Source organism: Pleurodeles waltl, chromosome 11 (assembly GCF_031143425.1).
Source record: "Pleurodeles waltl isolate 20211129_DDA chromosome 11, aPleWal1.hap1.20221129, whole genome shotgun sequence".
Taxonomy (NCBI): Eukaryota; Metazoa; Chordata; class Amphibia; order Caudata; family Salamandridae; genus Pleurodeles; species Pleurodeles waltl.
In genome coordinates, this window is record NC_090450.1 from 132,592,155 (window position 1) to 132,610,984 (window position 18,830).

The 18,830-nt window shown below is 45.1% G+C and overlaps 1 protein-coding gene across 1 annotated transcript in view; it reads left to right on the forward strand.

The window, feature by feature from the left end:
* The first annotated feature begins 3,086 nt into the window (after positions 1 to 3,086).
* The window catches only part of RARRES1 (retinoic acid receptor responder 1), a 79,482-nt gene continuing 63,738 nt past the window's right edge, over positions 3,087 to 18,830 (forward strand). Inside the window, exon 1 of the mRNA XM_069213270.1 lies at positions 3,087 to 3,577. Coding sequence (XP_069069371.1) covers positions 3,356 to 3,577 — 222 coding nt within the window. The 5' untranslated portion in view covers positions 3,087 to 3,355. The remainder of the gene's footprint in view (positions 3,578 to 18,830) is intronic.

Here is an 18,830-nt window from a genome sequence, read left to right on the forward strand (position 1 = left end):
CCGGGGCTGTAGCTCACCTCTCCAGGTAAGTGCAGTTTTTCTGTTCTTTTTTTTTTTTCCTTCTTCCATTTAGCCTCGCTGTGGGGAGGCAAGCGACCTGCACTATGCTCTGTGGGGGAGGTCTCCAGTCTTGTGGGCTGACTACCGGTCATATCTACAGTCCTGTCACCACTCTGCCCGCTTTGCTCTCTGTCGAGTCTTTTCTTCTTTTCTTTTGTTCCCACTGCCCGAGGGCTGCAAATGTTTCTTAAACGGCAGGGGAGGCAGTTTCTTTCCGGTCCATGCCACCGTAGTTGCCTACTCACTTGCTGGCTGGCCACGGCTCTCACCTAGCCGTGTCACTTCAGGGACACGCAGGGAAGCTGGCAAGATAATTATGCGGCAACACCGTGTTCCCCTGGGCTGCAACTCTTCTTCACGTGCTCGATGGGGAAGGGAGTGGAGGGGCGTCAGTGTTCTCGGCTATGCTGGAGATGCAGGTCCAGCGGTGGTGGGGGCATGCAATGAATGTGCTTAGGGTGGACCACAAAACTCCTGGCCGGATCACTGAGCGTAAGTCACTTTGTGTGTCAGACCCACTCGTCGCCATCGTAGTGTTGGGGGCCCTAGGCCCTCATGTTGCTAATTAAGGTGACACAGAATAGAGGGTTTGTATTATTGGCCCAGGGCGCATGTGCCCGGCCCTTTTTATTAGCAGGGTCACCTGACTGGTGATGCCTGTGATGGATGGGTGTGGGGTGAGTGTAGAAGCCAGCCCTCAGCAGAGTGGTTGGTGGAAACACTAGAACGCCCAGCAGGACACTACAGGATGGATGGATGTGAAAAGGCAGATGGGTGAGTGAAAGGATGGATGGGTAGATGAATGGAAGGATGGAGGTAAGGATGATTGAGTGAAATAATGAATGGATGAGTGAGAAGTAGGGTGGATGGTTGGGTGAGAGGGTAGATAGATGGATGAGAAAAATTGATATATAAGTGAAAGGGAGGGTGGATGGATGAGTGAAAGGGTGTAAGGATGGATGATGAGAGAAAGGATGGATGGATGGGATGGGTGAAAGGGAGGATGGATGGATGGATGGAAAGGGTGAATGGATGAATAAGAGAATGGATGGATGGATGAATTGATGAGTGAAAGGATAGATGAGAAAAAGGATGGATGAGTGAAAGAATGGATGGATGAGTAAAAGGGGTGGGTAGAAGGATACAAGAGTAGCTGGCTGGATGAGTGAAAGGATGATGGATGAGTGAAAGGGAAGGTGAATGGATGAAAGGGTGGATGGAAGATTGAGTGAAAGAGTGGCTGGGTGAAGAAAAGGGAGGGAGAATGGATGAACAGATGAGTGAAAGTGTGGTTGGATGAGTGACTGAAAGGATGGATGGATGAGTAAAAGGGTAAATGGATGGTTGGGTGGATGGATGAATGGATGGATGAGTGGAAGATTGGGTGGATTAGTGAAAGAATGGATGGCTGAGTGGAAGGGTGGGTGGGTGAGTGAAAGGAAGGATGGGTAGGTGGATTAGGTGAAAGTGTGGGTGGATGGATAGAGTGAAAGTGTGGATGGATGGATGAATGAAAGGATGGATGAATGACAAAGGATGGATTGATGAGTGAATGGGTGGATGGAGATAGCAATAGTTTAAAAGATGGATGGATGAATGAATGAATGAATTGTTTTAATGGATAGGTTTGGAGATGGATGGATAGGGTTGGATATGAATGAACAGACGGGTGGAATGGTGAAAGACTGAATGATGGATGAAAGAATGAATGGATGGCAGAATATAAAGGTGAAATGGTAGATATCAAGAGATGGTTGGAAGGATGGCAGGATAGATGGTTGGATGAAAGAGACAAAAGAGCCTTTCTGAAAGGGCTGTGATGACCTGCTTCATTTGCTTGGTGCCATAAGAGCTTTGATTCGAAGCAGGGGATGTTTTACTTTTCTGGCTTTTCTCTTAAACAGGACCCTTCAGCCCTTGTGGCCCAGGGGGGCCACCAACCTCCTGGGGGACTCACAAACCTTCAAGGGGGAGATGACCCATTCAGCCCTAGGTATAATTGTGTGACATGAGAGACTCAGCGCCCCTCATCACATGCATGGGAGAACCTTCATTTTGAGTTATGCCATTGATCCCATGAACCAAAAATAATCAATCACCACTGCTTTAACCAAAATCACTAATCGAGAGTTCTTGAGTATCGTGCTACTTGTCATTCTTGGTACTTTCTTGAGGGGCAGTAAGTGCTCTTTAAACCATTTACATTACAATACAATATAAAAGTTGTTCTCTGTCAGAGATGTGTCCCTCTCACAGCTTTTGGGGAGGGGGGGGCTTCCTTTTGTTCTGAGATTATGCAGAGCCTGACGTACATCGTGGAAACCACTTCCTGTTAATGGAGGTCGCCACCAAAAACGCTTATGTGCTAGCTTCACTTCCTGTGGTTGAAGGTCCACAGTCTATACTAGCACCCACAAAGAAAGCTTATTTTAAGAATGTTTCAAAACACATTTCGCAATTCTGAGGAAAAATATTCAATGTTTCAAGAAAACAAAAGGCAGCAATTATGATAATAAAGCATCGTTAACAAAGCCGCTAGAAGCAACAAAGCCCCTAGAAGCAACGGGCCTTCGTAACGAGATGAGGTGCAATTTCACGATTAACAGAGTAATTGAAGACATGGAGCTTCTCGATACTCAGTGACGTGGCAAGGGTGTCATTGGCCCCAGTGACAACAAAGAAAGTGGACACTTCCGACCCCAGCTGAGTGGTGAATGAGCCTCTTTCCACCTTGGTTGTGACAGAAAACGCACAGAAAATGTAGGCATCTGCAAAAGAAGTTGTCGTAGGTCTACTTTTGCAATCCCACGCACGGATGAACTAAACGTGTGTAACCTGCACATACTGAGGCTTACAGAAAATATTTTATGCCATAGTTTTTCATTTATTTTCTTATTTCGTTCCTCCTACCAGCATTCTTTCCTTACACGCCATTCCTTCGTGTACACGCAACAGGCGCTGTCGGGGAATGCAAACGTGCATGCATCATTTGGAAATGATGAACAACGTTATTTCTGGAACGTGCTATATGAAAAGTGTAGAGCACAGCGTGCTTGAAGTAAGCGAGGTGATGCCATTGAGGAGGGCGAAGAGGTCCGTTCATTGGCAATGACAGCCACCTCGAGAGGCGGTCCGGGGGAGGGGGTGGGGGCGGGTATATACTCAGTTGCTCTAGAGCAGTGAACTCTGGCAGAGCTCACCGAGGAGTCCCAGTGTGAGGAGTGCGCGCGCCGGCAGCAGCTCACGTCTGTCCTCTCGTACACTGAACTCTTCCATACCACCACTCAGCGCAGCCATGCAGTGGTCCCTCTGCCTGTCCGTACTCTGCGGTCTCCAGTCTCTGTCTGTCGACGGGTTCCTGCCCTTCCCCCTCAAGTCGGACTCAGTCCGGGCCATCCCCGCCTCCGACAGATATGCCCGGCAGACGGCCAGGGTGGCCATCCACTATCTCAACTATCTCGCAGCTTCGCCCAACAACCTGCTGATCCTGGGGGAGGTCACGAAGGCCACAGTGAAGGTAAGCTCTGCACCTGCTGACCCGGGGGAGGGCCGGGGTCACTAAGGCTGCAGAGAAGCTAAGCTCTGCGCGTCTAATAATGTGACGGCGGATGGAGAGCTGAGCCAAGTGGATGGAGATGCCCTTCTCACAGGTCCTCTTTTGGAGACAGCCCCCCCAAGCATCTACTTCTGGCGGCTGCCCCCTCCGCACTGATCCTCTTCTGCTCATGGTCCCTCCGCACAGGTCCATTTCTGGAGACAGTCCCTCCCCTAAGGCTCTCCTCGGCGGCTGTCCCCTCCGCACTCGTCCATTTAGAGAGACGGGTTCCCTTCAAATCTCCGCTTCTGTTGACTACCAGAGCTCTGAAAGTACTTTCCGGCGCAACTCCCACCACATATTTCTTCTGCAGCAGAGATCACTTTTCTTCTCAAAGTTCCTACCGACAAGTCCCCTTTAATAAATATTTCCCTGCTCACAAGTCTACTTTAATGAGCCTTTCCCCGAATATATATCACTTTTAGGAAACCGTTCCATAGCATGCATGCTTAATGAAGCCTTCCCCTGCTTACTCAGGTCATTTCAAGGAACTTTTTTCCCCAGTTCACAAGTCCCCGTTATGGTCCCTTTCCGTGCACGTTACCTAGTCTTTCCCATGGACGTCATTCAGGGGTCGCAGCAGCGACCCCCGGCTTGCCCCTTGCGACCCCTATGACACTGCCTTTGCGACCCCGGTCTCAGAGGTGGCAAATCAATGCAGGAAGCGGAAGACATGGTCAGCTTGTCCTTATGGACGTTGCTTGAACCTCATTTTTTTTCACTAATTTTTTTAATTACACTAATAGTGAATAATACAATATTATTCACTATTGGTGTAATAAAAAATGGGGTAGTCAGCTGGAACGTGACCCTCCTTGGAAGCTGAGGTAAGTAAAAAAACCCTTTGAAATGTATGTTGTGTGCATGCTTGAGGGTGAGAGTGCACTTATGTAAACAAGAGTGTGTATATGAGTGAATGTGTAAGCATGGGTGTGTGAGTGAAAGTAAAGATGAAATGGCGCGTGATGTCACTTCCGCTACCCCTAGCATTTTGGTGAATTGACGACCATCTCTTTCCCCGGTCACATATTCACTTTAAAGTGCTTTCCAGTTTGGTTTAGGAGATGCTGATTAGAGTTCTGCTTTCAGAAGCATTACTCTGCTCACAGTTCTTTGTTAGTGAGCCTTTTCCTATCCCCCAAGGCCAACTTAAGGGGCAAGTCTATTTCAAGGAGCCTTTGCAAATATCTGCTTCAGAAAGCTTTTACCACCCCCAGGCCACCTAATGGAGACTTCTCGGCACATAGGTCCACTTTAGGGAGCTTTTCCTTGCTCACAGGCGTGCATCATGGAACCTTTTCCCACTTGCATGTTTGATTTAGTGACCATTTTGTTGTAACAAGTCCTCTTTGGAAATCCTTTCCAAGCTCACATACAGTCTTTAGCCTTCCTTTCATGACCTACAAGATTTCGTTGCATTATTTTAGCTGTCATGACGTGAAATCAGTGGCCCGCCTTGCACTTTGCTGCACTAGTGTCAAAATGTTTGATGCTAGTGCTGCAAAGCGTTTTGGCGCCCAGGTGCAGGACATTTAGGGGCAGATTTGAAAGGCCCCAGCACCTCTTTGTGCCACATTACTGTCATTTTTTTAACATTATTGTGGCTCAGCGAGGCAAAAATTGCCACGCCATATTCACAAACTGGCGCATTTTGTGACCCCTTGCACCGCATTATGCCTGCGTCAGGCATAATGTATGCAAGGGGGTGTTAGGAGGCCCGAAAAAAAGCGCAATGAAATCTACAAGATTTCATTGCATTATTTTTGCTGTCATGCCGTGAAATCAATGGGCCTCCTTGCACTTTGCTGCACTAGTATCAACATTTTTGATGCTAGTACTGCAAAGCGCCACCATACCGTCAGCAGTTTTGACACTATTGGCCTAGCGTGAGCCATGGTGCATATTATGAATATGGCGCACCCATGGTGTCATTAGGTGGAGGTGGGGGGGGGGGTCATGAAATCTGACGCATCAGAACTGATGCTCCAGATTCTTGTAAATCTGGGCCTTAGTGTGTTAGGAGCTACCAATCACCACACATTCTAATGTAGCTGTATCACAAGGAAGTGCACAAGGTTATTTGCCAGACACACAGCCAGGCACTTGCAGGGAGATTGGAATCTCTCTGATGGAGGTCACTCTGAATGTATGTGGCAACGCACTCGTGATTCGTGACGCAAATGCAGTTCAAATGTCCCCTGAGCAACTCGGTGGGCGGGGATAGGAAGCAAAACGAAGAAAGGGTACAAACTTATACAACGCCCATTTCTTCTAACGGTTAAATACAGTTTTGGAAATATGTACCCTCTATGTATTGGTTTGATGACACCTCGAGTTTTTAGCGCATGATAGAAAACGCACAGAAAACGTAAGTAGGTCTATTTCTGCTTTCCCACACACGAGTAAACTAAACCTGCATATGCGCAGGTTTCGAGCAATATTGGACACTATACACTTTTATGCATTTTGTTTTCTCCTACCAGCATTCTTTCCCTGTACGCGTCATTCTTCCGTGTACACCCAACACGCGATTTTCAAATTGTTTGCTGCACTTGACACTAAGGCCCATATTTATACTTTTTCGCGCTGCATTAGCGTCATTTTTTTTGGTGCAAAAACTGCGCAAACTTACAGAATATAATTGTATTTTGTAAATTTGTGCCGCTTTTGCGTCAAAAAGTGATGCAAACGCAGCGCAAAACCAGTATAAAATGGGCCTAAATTCCACTCAATTTATGATAGACCACTTTGGGGGTTATTCTAACTTTGGAGGAGTGTTAATCCGTCCCAAAAGTGACGGTAAAGTGACGGATATACCACCAGCCGTATTACGAGTTCCATAGGATATAATGGACTCGTAATACGGCTGGTGGTAAATCCGTCACTTTTCCGTCACTTTTGGGACGGATTAACACTCCTCCAAAGTTAGAATAACCCCCTTTATGTGTAAATAGAGTATCCTGGAATCTGTCTCACGTGCATTTCACGTATTGGGGTTTTTTGAGTGCCCTGAGGTCTGTCACTTTGTGGCCGTTCACACACTATGTTTTGGTGCCTTAATTGCACAAAATGCAGTAGGATGAATATAGAATTGTAGATTTATAACGTGTGAATAATGGGAATGTTGTTGGTTATGGCTGACACCATATAGACAACGAGAGCAAGGTTGAAGTAATCTGCGATGTCAGTAGGAACCCAAAGGTGTAAAAATCACAATTATTTACATTTGATTTACCCTTCTATATTTTTGGTCGCATATGATCCTCCTAAATCATCTGTCCCTGCTTCCAACATAAACGCAAGGCAGAGGAGTATTTATGGATGTAATATGCAAAAAGAAAATGTAAAAAATCTGGCCTCCTTCCACCCACTGCACCACCCCGATATACCCCCTCCTATTGCAAATTCAAAAATACATACCAGACCTCCAGGCACTTCCCACCTTATGAAAACCCCTCTTCTTTCCAAGTCCAGATATAAAAATATACCTGGTCTTCTGCCACCCACACATACCACCCTCTGCATGTACCCCTCCAAATAGGAACAATATACCTGGCCTCCTGCCGTCCACCTCCTCCACCTTTGGCAAACACAACCCTGTCTGCCAAAGATGGAAATAATTACCTGGCCACTTGCCGCCCTCCCCTGCCACCCTCTGCACCATGCCACCCTCCCCCAACCCAAAGCCACACTTCCCTCTCTCACACTGAGAGCAAAGAGCCATCACCACCCTTACAAGTGGCTCAGTAAGAACATTTATAGGAGTAAATTTAAAAATCTTTTGGTGAATTAGGCCACAAGAATACTCCTGGGAAGCTGCAATAGTAACAGATTTCCACAGCTACTGATGATTAAATGTTATGTGGTACATTTATAGATGTGTAAAAGCTTAGAAAATATGCGTTTGTCCTTGCTAATGTTGCTTTCTGTGGATAGATTTTTGTCTCTGACCCTACTGTGTGTGAGAACATTCCAGCGAATACTCTAATAATGCTACAAGCTCACAAGTTTGCAGGTGGACACCAACTTCCGATGGTCTTTCCACCCTGGAGGTTCAGGTAGTACCTGGCCTGAGAGTTCGTACTGGACTGTTACCATTGGCGCTGAGTCAAGACTGATTTGATGTTGGAAAAATTCAGAACAGACAAACACGCAACTGTGATATTAGCCTTGCACATGCAGCAGTATTCATTCGATTTTTGGTACTTAATCATCCATGGGTCATGTTGCCTATTCAACCAAATAACTTTAAAAATACCTAATATGCGGAGGAAACACCCCGTAAGTGTTCCTTTTATTATGTTTTTGTCCACTTCAACAATATCAATCACTTTTGAGTAATCCCTCTTCTAAGATTCCAAATCAATACCCAGGCAAACGTTTTCTCTTCATTTAGCAAATTGTAGACTTAATTGCAAAATCAGCCCAACTAACAATTAATTCTGTCATTAGAACTTCATCAGGGCGATTCATATTAATCTCATGCTATGGGACTTCCCCAAACACGTGTAACAAATTTGTGGCTAATTCCTAATTTCTTTCTTGTACCATCCACTTAAGTATTAGGAAATCTCAAAGACTACCTTAAAGCATGTGCCATCCATTGCAGCTTTTAACAATATTTTATACTCCTATTTATAATTGTACCGCAAGATGAACATTTCTCCATCCAATTGGAGTAAACCATTTGGCATCACCCGTACTGTCTGTAACTGTATTCCATCAGCATGCTGGGTGTATTGAACAGGGAGATCTTCAAGACGGATTGCTCCAAAGTGGATACTTTTGTGGAGGTGGACCCCAAGGGCCAAACCTGCTCCCACTTTTGCCCAGGACAAAGAACTGTTAATCTACAGGGCCACAAAACTGCAAAAAGCCTACTTTTTACAAGAGCCCAGCTGCCATTTCTAACTGGATTTTCTCTTGACCCCGCTAGTGTCTTATGGGAGAATGAGTCCTAAACCCCAACTTGTGTCCCCAATGCCATCAACATTGGATGGTATTTGGACTGTACTCCACTGACCCTAAAACTTGCAAAACTGTACCCTTAGAAACTTTATTAGAAGTTTTCCTTCAGAGAAACAGCAGAACCTAGGGCTGGTATCAAAGATGTAGCGACCAACATTGAATCGCCAGTCAGACTCCAATTGCAGATATACCCACATTGAAAGGATTTTGACTTCCAGAAATGTTTTTAATTCTGAACGTAGAGGGACTTCACCGAGACCGATGTCGAACAACATTGAACAGACAACAAGACCATCCAGGGCACACAATCCGGATTTTTTTCGTTCTGAGTGTTCCTGCAGTTGATGATAAACATGCCAAGTTTACTGCCTGAGCCAAGGCTCCCTTTGAGGACCCATGCTTCACCAGGCCGCCATTGACAAGCCCTCCATCGGTTCCAGCTTGCAGCCCAATCTGCCAACGACCCATTGATGATGACTTTTCTCCAGAGAATCTTCTGACAAAAGGTAAACATTCCACTGGAAAAAAACTGGTCTCTTTTTCCGACCGGCTGTAGCTCATGGTCTGCCTTAACTTTTGCCTTGGACCTGGTCTTGTGCGACCATATAGCCGCAATAGGGGCTTTGGGATTTTAGGCCTATTTTGATTTAAACCTTCTAAAAATCATATCTCTAGTACCCTGCAGCTGATTTTTGTCATTTTGGTGTCTATTTGTCCATTGCACTTTACTCTACTTTTGTATATTTGAGTGATACTTTTATTGTGCTGTGTTTTCACGTTTTTTACTCTTTTGGTATTGATAAATGCATTACACATTTCTCTTAAGATAAGCCTGCATGGCCTGTGCTACAGCCACCAATGTGTAAATGATTGAATCCTAACTGGACCTGGTATGGAACTATGATGTTTTTACTTGGTGAGAACTCTCCTGCCTGCCAACTAATAATCCACCATCTCATGTACCAATGAATTGGCTTTATCGTGGTGCATGGCAAATACTCCATGCAGTATGAATGACAGTTAAAACGAAAAGTGACTCTGGTAAGGGATAATCAACAAGTGTATGACAACCACAACAACCAGATGTTTAGGGGCCTGACCTATTGTTGCTTTATTAAGATCTTGGTGATTTTAGTCTCTGTGAGACAGCTACAGCTGTTTCTGCTAGAACAAAGAATAAGAGTAATAGTGGCTATTGAATTATTAATTTTAATTTCTTGTCTGAAAATGTGACATGGAGGTTTTCGCATGGTAAATGTTCATGCTTTGTTACTTCACTGTCACAAAGGGCATAACCAAATCTCTCTGATCCTGAGAGACTAAAAAAACTGTCTATCAAAGGAAGATAGAATAATACAGAAGGACTAACAATAATACAGAAGGACTAACTTGGACTGGAGTAGCACATCACACATGGACCCAGGAAATTTGGCAACTATGCATGTATTAATTATGTTCATGGTGTGTTATGGCCTCATGCAGGCTCATGCCTCTTGTTCACCTGTTCTGATGTCATGGTCCAATCCTGGTTAACTAGGGAATCATTACGACCCCGGCAGTCGGTGCTATAGTGGAGGTATTACCGCCAACAGGCTGGCGGTATCTACCTCGACTATTATGACATTGGCGGTTTGGCCAAAGCCAAACCGCCAAGTTAACACACCGACGGAAGTAACGACCGCTGGGCTGGAGTCTTCATGGCGTTTTGACCCCGCCCACTGCCATGGTTTCCGTGGTTTCTGTACCACCATGGAAACCATGGCTGTAGGCACTATCAGTGCCAAGGAATTCCTTCCCTGGCACTGATAGGGGTCTCCCCTGCCCCCTCCCGCTCCCCAGAGTCCTCCCCCTACCCCTCCCCACATATACACACATACACGCACATACATACACACCCATACACACACGCATACACACATTCACCCACACATGCATACATTCATACACACCCACTGCAAAACTCACAAACGTACATCCAGGCACACACACAAGCACACAACATGCACGTACACACACACACACAAACACTCATGCACACATGCATTACACACGCATGCACGCATTCGCACACAGTCACACACACCCCCACACACACACGCACACAACATCCCCCACCCCACTTTCCTTTCGGAGAACCCGACTTACCTGCTTGCAGGGGGTCCTCTGGCAGGAGACGGGACGCGGTGCTGCTGCTAGCAGCAGCGTCCACCAGCAAAACACCGCCAGGCTGTATCATGGAACATGATACCAAAGGCAGTGTTTTCCACCTTACCGTCGTCTGCCGCCATGACCGTCGCTGGAATTCCACCAGCCTTCTGGCGGAATTCCAGCTACGATCATAATGGCATGGACGGTCGGTAGCCACGGCGACGGTATTGCAGCCAATGTCATAATGAGGGCCCTAGTGTTCTAGAGTTGGCAGTTCAGACGTACAACTGAAGGCAGTGTTGGATTTTACAAGGAGTGGTCATCTGGGAGGAAAATAACTTTGAACGTGTGGAGGTACCTTCAGTGTCAATGTGGTGGCCACCTTGGACCAAGGCAGTACGTTTTTTAACAATATCTCATTACACACATCTTGTACACAGTGGCCATCATGGAAAAGGTTATTTTAAAGCAACATCACAGGAATTGTCCATGTTGTATATGTTTTCTGTGATTCTACTGTTGCACTTAAAACAGATGCAGTAAGTGATTTTATCCTAATAATTGAGATACCACCACTGCACACACAATAAAACTAGGTTGTTGTGAAAAGACTTTTCTTTAGGTAGTGTAGATCGTTGGTAAATTTGGTAAATTTCTTCAGTGCATAATTACTAATTAACACGGGAAAGGTAAACTGTTGTTTTTCAGCTCACAGTTTTTATTAATCTTTGATTAATCAATATGGCCTCATATCATCAAAATATATATGCAAACTAGAGGAAAGCCAACTGTAAAATGGTGCTCTTAGTTTAGAAACTTGAACAAAAATATTTGATAGCAATTGATGCGAAAACATTTGAACCAGAAAGGAAGCAAGCATCATTACTCACTCTTTTGGGGACAAGTGCACAAGATATTTTTGAACATTTACCAGAAAATAATCCTCCACATGACAGTTTTGGTACTTGGGACGAATGTTGAGAAGCAATGAGGAGACTTGAATTGAACCAATTGTGGTGGAGAATTAATTTATTTTCGCGAAAACAAAGCAGTGAAGAAGTTATTGATGAATTTCTTTCTTATAGGAAACATCCTTTAATATGACGTTTTATTAATGAAGTTGTGGTTAACGAAAGCGCAACAATGCTTTTTTTAACCACGACTCCGTTATTTTGTGCCTTAACTACGTACGTTCTGAACAACGAACATGCGTGGTTAAGGTACAAAGAAGGGAGTTGGCGAAGGAGGTGACAAGGGGTCAACTAAGGTAAGTGGGGGGTTTTAGGTTTTGGGGAGGGGGTGGGGGATCAGGGGGTTTTAGGTTTGGGGTGGGGTTGGAGGGGTGGGGCGTTTTTGGTTTTGGGGAGGGGGTGGGGGGTCAGGGGGTTTTAGGTTTTGGGGTGGGGTTGGGGCGTTTTTGGTTTTGGGGAGGGGGTGGGGGGTCAGGGGGTTTTAGGTTTTGGGGTGGGGTTGGGGGGTGGGGCGTTTTTGGTTTTGGGGAGAGGGTGGGGGGCCAGGGGGTTTTAGGTTTTGGGGTGGGGTTGGGGGGGTGGGGCGTTTTTGGTTTTGGGGAGGGGGTGGGGATCAGGGGGTTTTAGGTTTTGGGGTGGGGTTGGGGGGGTGGGGTGAGGGATGTAGGGTCAATGGTGCCTATTAGTAATGCTTTTATCAGGAATGCCTTTACAACGAAAATCGTTGTTAAGGCATTCGTGGTAAAATCATTAGTAGTAACAACGAGGTCGGTGTTCCGACCTCGTTGTTAAGGCACTAGTTGTTTTGGAAGTCGGTGTTCCGTCGTACAACCCTTTCTTATTGATTTGAGCAGCGTATTGTGACTTTGGGTGTAACACTGTTGCTTTTTGGCTGTTTAAGCAAGAAATTACAGGAAAGATTATTGTTTTCTTGCAATCCTACTTTATTAAAGCTTATAAGTATTGCTGAAAGGATTGAAAGAGCTATGATTTTAAGAAAGGCACTTGCTGGTTGTGAGCACAAGGATAATATAAATGTGAGTGTTGTACAGGCAGGTGATTGTAAAAGTAAGAAAGAGGAATCTGAAAAATGCAGAACGACATTTTGCTATCATTATGGTTCACCAACAAATTTAGAAATTGCTGGTAATTTGCTGCATTGAAACGCAAGTGTCTTAAATGTGAGAAGATAGGTAATTTTTCAAAGGTTTTTGGAGGTAAATAAAACGTAGGTGTTGGCTCTAGAAATGGGATGTATATTAATGTTTCTAGTTTACAGGTGGAAGACTAAGGGATAGATGAAATGGATGCTTGTCAGGAAAAGTTTAGAAATGTTGTATTAATCATTACTGAAGAACTTACTGATCATAAGCAGAGAGGACCATTTTTGTAGGGTTAAGATGGGAGGATTGGTATTGTCCATCATGATGGTTTCACATGCTGGTTAGAGGTTCAACAGTTACCACTTCAGATTAACTTACTTTTCAGAGCTTTTAGAAAGAGAAAGCCATGTTAAAAATTGAGCTTTCACATAAGGCTTTCAGTGTTTTTCCAAGGAGATTTTAAAACAAGAGGTCAGGAGCATTTTAAGGAAAAATTATTTGGCGCTTGAAGGCAAAGATGTTTTAGGATGGAAGGACCAAGGGCATTTTGGGATTATTCTTAAACCTGGTGATAAAAATCTTGTTCTGTTATATCCTAATAGGAATGAAGATTCTAGGAATTAATAGTAGGACTTTTAGGGTGAATTGTGAGGTGATTGAGAAGTCTGATATTGAGTATTTACTACCTGATTCTCCCAACGATTTTAAGGATGACGTTGGCTGTGTATTAGGGTTTTAACCTGATTTGTACGATAAGGCAGGAACAGTTGCACACAATGTGAGATGTGCACCTTTGAGTTCATTGAATAAAGATATGGTTGTGGAATGTTATCCATTACCTAAAATTAAAGAAATGTTAGTGCAGAGAGGTGATGCAAAAAATGTTCAGTACAATTGATCTCAAGGCATCCTATCATCCACTACAGTTAACGGAGCAGTCCCAGCAGTTATCCACTTTCTTAACACTTTTTGAAGCTTACAAATGTCTCAGGTTGCTCTTTGATCTAGCTTTCATCGTCCGTGTCTTTCAAAGGCTAATGGATATTCTTTTCAGAGATTTCACAACAGTCTTGACGTATCAGGACAATATTTTAATTTTTGCCTCAACTCTCAAACAACATGAAAACATTTTAAGAGATGGACTTTGCATCCTGCAAGAAAACCATATGACTGTAAACAAGGACAAATGTAAATTCAGAGTGAAGGAAATAGAATACTTGTGACATTGCATTAGTGGGTAAGGGACTGAAACCAAATATGATTTAATTAAGGCTATCAAAGAAGCACCTAATCCTGAGAACAAGGATGCCTTGTGCTTTTTCTTGGGAACAAGTGAATAATATGCCCTCTTTGTATGTGATTTTGCTATTGTCTATGAACCACTAAGACGAATTTGAGGAAAAGCCAAAGAGTTGTTTGTGAACTTGAACAAGTAAAAGCTATTCCAGAAGTCAAACAGTTGATTGTAAAGAGTAATGCTTTGAAACCGTTTATTCAAAAATGAACTTGTGAAGGTATTGTTGATGCAAGTACAATGGGATTGGGTGCAGTTCTTAGTCAAATAATAAATGGGGAAGAAAGGAGAGTTTAATTAATTTCAAGGACACTGAAAGGGGCTAAGTGAAATGTAGCACAATTGAATGGGAAGCGTTGGCTTGCATGCGGGCAGCCAATTGTTTGGAAACATATTTTTGGGGTCAAAGATTCAAGCTCTCGACAGATAACAAGCCTTTGGTTTACCTCATAGGGGACAAAGCACTTGGCAAAGCTTCAAGACTACAATTCTCTTCAAGACTACAATTTTGAAATTAGCTATGTTCCAGGAAATGTCAATTTTACTGTGGATTGTTTGTCAAGACCTTCATTGAAATACAGTTCTTGTGAGGGAGATGAGGAATTGTTTCTCAATGTTTGTGATTGCTGCCAACAATGCAATTGAAAATGTGAATTCTGTTATTACACCTGGGGAATGGGAAAAGGAATGCAATGAAGGTGCTATTTATCAGTAGGTCATAGGAATTGGGGGACTGCACTACAGTCAAAGACTGTGTCTGGGGTTATTAAAGATTTTTGTCAAGTTTTGTCAGAATTAAGTGTAGAATCTGGGATAATTTTGAGAAGGTATTTATTTGTACCTTGTTAGAAATTGGGTTTCTGATTGACAGTGGTATGCACCCTGTCGAAGCATGAACCGCAATCCTAATCAGGGTAAGTAGGATATACACCTTCTGGTAGCTTGGAGCAGAGCAGTCAAGCTTAACTTAAGAAGCAATGTGTAAAGTATTTGTGCAACACTTCACACAGTAAAACAGTGGAAACACCACACAAAATGACACAAGAGCTGGGTAGAAAAATAGAGTTTAATTTTATGAGCAAAACTAGACCAAAATGACAAAAATCCAATAAATAGAATTCAAGACATGATTTTTTAAAGAGTAAACTGAAATAGTAGTGCTTAAAAGCATAAAGTACCAACTGGGCTAACTGATCGCGTAAGACTGGATTAAATCCAAAAGTTCAGACCGACCACGATGGAGCCTGAGTCAGATACAGGACCAGACAAGTCCTACTGAAGTTTTACATTCTTGGGAATTGAGCCAAGTGTCCCATTCATGGGGAAGAAGGTTGCCAGGAGAAAGGAAAGTGTCGCTGACAGTGGTCCACATGCACAAAGTGCTTGCCGGACGCCACGGATGGGTGGAATAGAGCCTCGCGGTCGCAAGCTGCGAAGCTTACTGTACAAAAACATGAGCTTGCACTGATTCTTTGGGTGAGCAGCGCAGTTCCGGTACATGTGGGACTGTTCGCGGTTGCAAAGAGCCCAAAAGGTTAATTTCAGGAACCAAAAAGCACATACAAGGGCCCAGGACTGGAGGGTGCCTCTTGGGGGCCAGGAGCTGGTTGAAGTTGGGTCCAAGAGCTGTAGCAGGTAAGTAGAAAGTCTTTTGTGTCCCTGAGACTTCAGAAGAACAGGAGGCAAGACAGCAAGCCCATGGAGTCACTTTGGTTCTGGTTGGTAGGAAGCAGGTCCAGCCTTCTCATTCCCTGCCAAGAGGGCAGAAGGCTGCAGGTCAGCTCAGCAAAGCAGGAGTCCAGCAGCATGGCAGTCATTTTTAGCAACACAGTAGTCCTTCTTCCTGTCAGAGAATCCACAGATCTAGAAGTGTACTGAAGTGGTGACGTTTTTTGTCCAGTATTTATAATTTTCCTTGGTTCTGGAAGGTGGGAGAAGCTTCTAGACAATGGCTTTGAAGTGCAGGGAATCCCCTTCGTCCCCTGACCTCACCCCAAGCTGGCTGGAGTGTCAACATAGGTTTGTTGGGCCTATTGTGAGGAGAAGGGCGCAGCCTATTCAGGTACAAGTTGGGATGTGCTTATCTCTGCCCCCAATCAAGCCCGTCAAGACACACCTGAGCTCCCAATGTGTGTGGCTGTCTAGAGGGAATGCATAAATCCCAGCTGTCACCCCTCCCCAGATGTGTGTTGGAGACAGGCTGCAGGCACACAGGGCTAAGAGCAGGACAATGCCAACTTTCTAAAAGTGGCATGTGAACGGGTCTCCGAGACCGCGTCCACGCCTACACAGCACAGGAACCCCTCCGAGAATCCCATCACGTCATTTCCGCGTTCCCATGTTACCATGGGAACGCTACAGGACGCAGCGACCGCGGACTTCCGGGACCAGAGGAGAAAAGCGAGAACGGACTCTCAGGAAGGGGAAGAGGAGAACGCCACGGAGCGAGAGGAGGTCAATGAAGAACGGAACCGGAACGAGAAGGATGAAAGACGAGCCATACCCGGAGGCGAGAAACCGGAGACTGATCTCAACGAGACTCCGGAACAAAGAAGCCGAGGATCCTGCCACGACCCAAGAGGGTCGTGGCTTGAGAAGGTACGGTCCCTCCTGGGGACACGGGAAGCTACAAATAAAGGGACACCGGGGAAGGGACCAGGGGAGGTGGGAGAGGAAAAGAGGGCGGCACGACCCACTTAAGGGAAAATATTTAATCACCAATCACTGGGAGCAATACGTTCTGTTATATGCACCAATAAGAAATCACTTTTCCCTCAAAGGCACTGGGCGTACCCTCACTCTCTATCAATCTTGACAAAACCCTTCCCCTCCAATACGTTAAGATAAACCCCAGAGCTAACCCTCCACTTACCTTCGCGTTTCTTTTGTCTGTTTCCTTTACCGGTAACCTATACTGGAGCCTCCAGAACCCACCGACTTAAGAGAGAGGAAAAGAAACAAGAACGCGCCACCATTAACGAAGAACTGAACAAGAACCCAGCAATATAGATATTATAGTTGAATATATGCACCCAGAGTAAAAGAAGATTAAAAGTATCACTTTACTTACCTCATTACGCAGTCTGAGCCTGGTTTGTACTGCCATAGCCTATCACAGTGGTGTCAGAAGTGGGATCCCCCCCCCAAAGGTTGATTGGCGGTATAGACCATGAGTGACAAACCCACCCTGGAGGACATGATTAAACAGCTGGCGGAAGGCCAGCGTCATTTACAACTAGTATGGGAAGCACACCAACGGGAGGCTAAGGAAGACAGGGAGGCCTTACAATCAGCCCTAAAAAGCCGAGCTACTATCTTGGCAAACAACCAACTTGTACATGAGACTGCGCTGCAGAAGTTAACAGATACAATAGCTGCCAGTAAAGTACACCCCAATGTCCCTAGTTCAATTTTTTAAAAATTCCAGGAGGGGGAAGACCCGGATTCCTTCTTTACCAACTTTGAACAGGTAGCTTCCTCCGCTCAATGGCCTGAGGATCGATGGGGACAATACATCGCGCCTTTACTCACGGGGAATTTACAGACGGCATACCAAGCAGCTAATCGTGGTGGTACCACCCCATACAAGGACATAAAAAGGAGCATCCTGGAAAGGGTTGGTCATGATGTGGAGTATTATAGAGTAAAATTCCGGAAAGTGAAATGGGGGCAGAATGAGGACCCGCGTACCTTTTACTTCTGGGTTAAAGATTTAGCACTCAAATGGTTGGGTCCTATAGGAACCAGCAGAGAAGATGTCATAAAAACAATTATCCTCGAACAGTATTTGGATTCCTTACCCTCCAGTACTAAAAATTGGATAAGGCAACATCCAAAGGTAGATACGGAGCTTGCTATAGATCTGGCTTGTGCCTACCACAGGTCCACAGATGTGAGGCCCCTACAGCCCAGACCCACCCTAAAACCCATTGCACCACCACCAAAGCCCATCCCGCGGTACCCCCTGGAAGACTCTGGGACACATAAACAAGGGGAGGGTCACCCGATGCGTCTACCACAATGTTTTAGTTGTGGGGAATGGGGCCATATAGCAAGAGTGTGTCCCAGGAAAACGGAAGGAGTTGAACCCATGGAGATAGGGGTTACCCGACGCAGGGTATTATGTACGGGAGTCAGGAATGCGAAATTTAAACAAGTCATAAAAATAAACGGGCGCTTCCTCTCTGCCCTCATCGACTCTGGTTGTAGTCAATCCGTCATACGGAAAGATTTAATAGACCCCATAAACACAACCTCAAGTCAATGGGTCACTATTTGTTGTATACATGGCGATAAAGAGCAGTATCCCCTGACAATAGTTGAACTAGAATGGGGCGAATATCACGATTTTCTCCCCGTAGGGGTTATGGACCAGCTGATTGAAGACTGTATTATCGGTACTGATTATATCCGGTTCCAACAACTCCTAGACCGAACCCAAACCCAGAAAGAGAACCCGGAGTGGTGGACTGAAGCTCCATTTTCCAATAGCTTCATTGAATGCCCCCCAAGCCGCAGGAAACTCACCCGAAGTGAGAAAAGACACGAGAAATTGAAATTTCAGGAAACCTGAGAGGACACAAAACCCACAAGGGTGGTAGCCGAGACCAGCAGTGCTCCCGTAATCTTCCGCACCTGCCAGAGAGAAGACCCTACCCTCACTCATGGTTGGAGAACAGCTAAAACTGAAG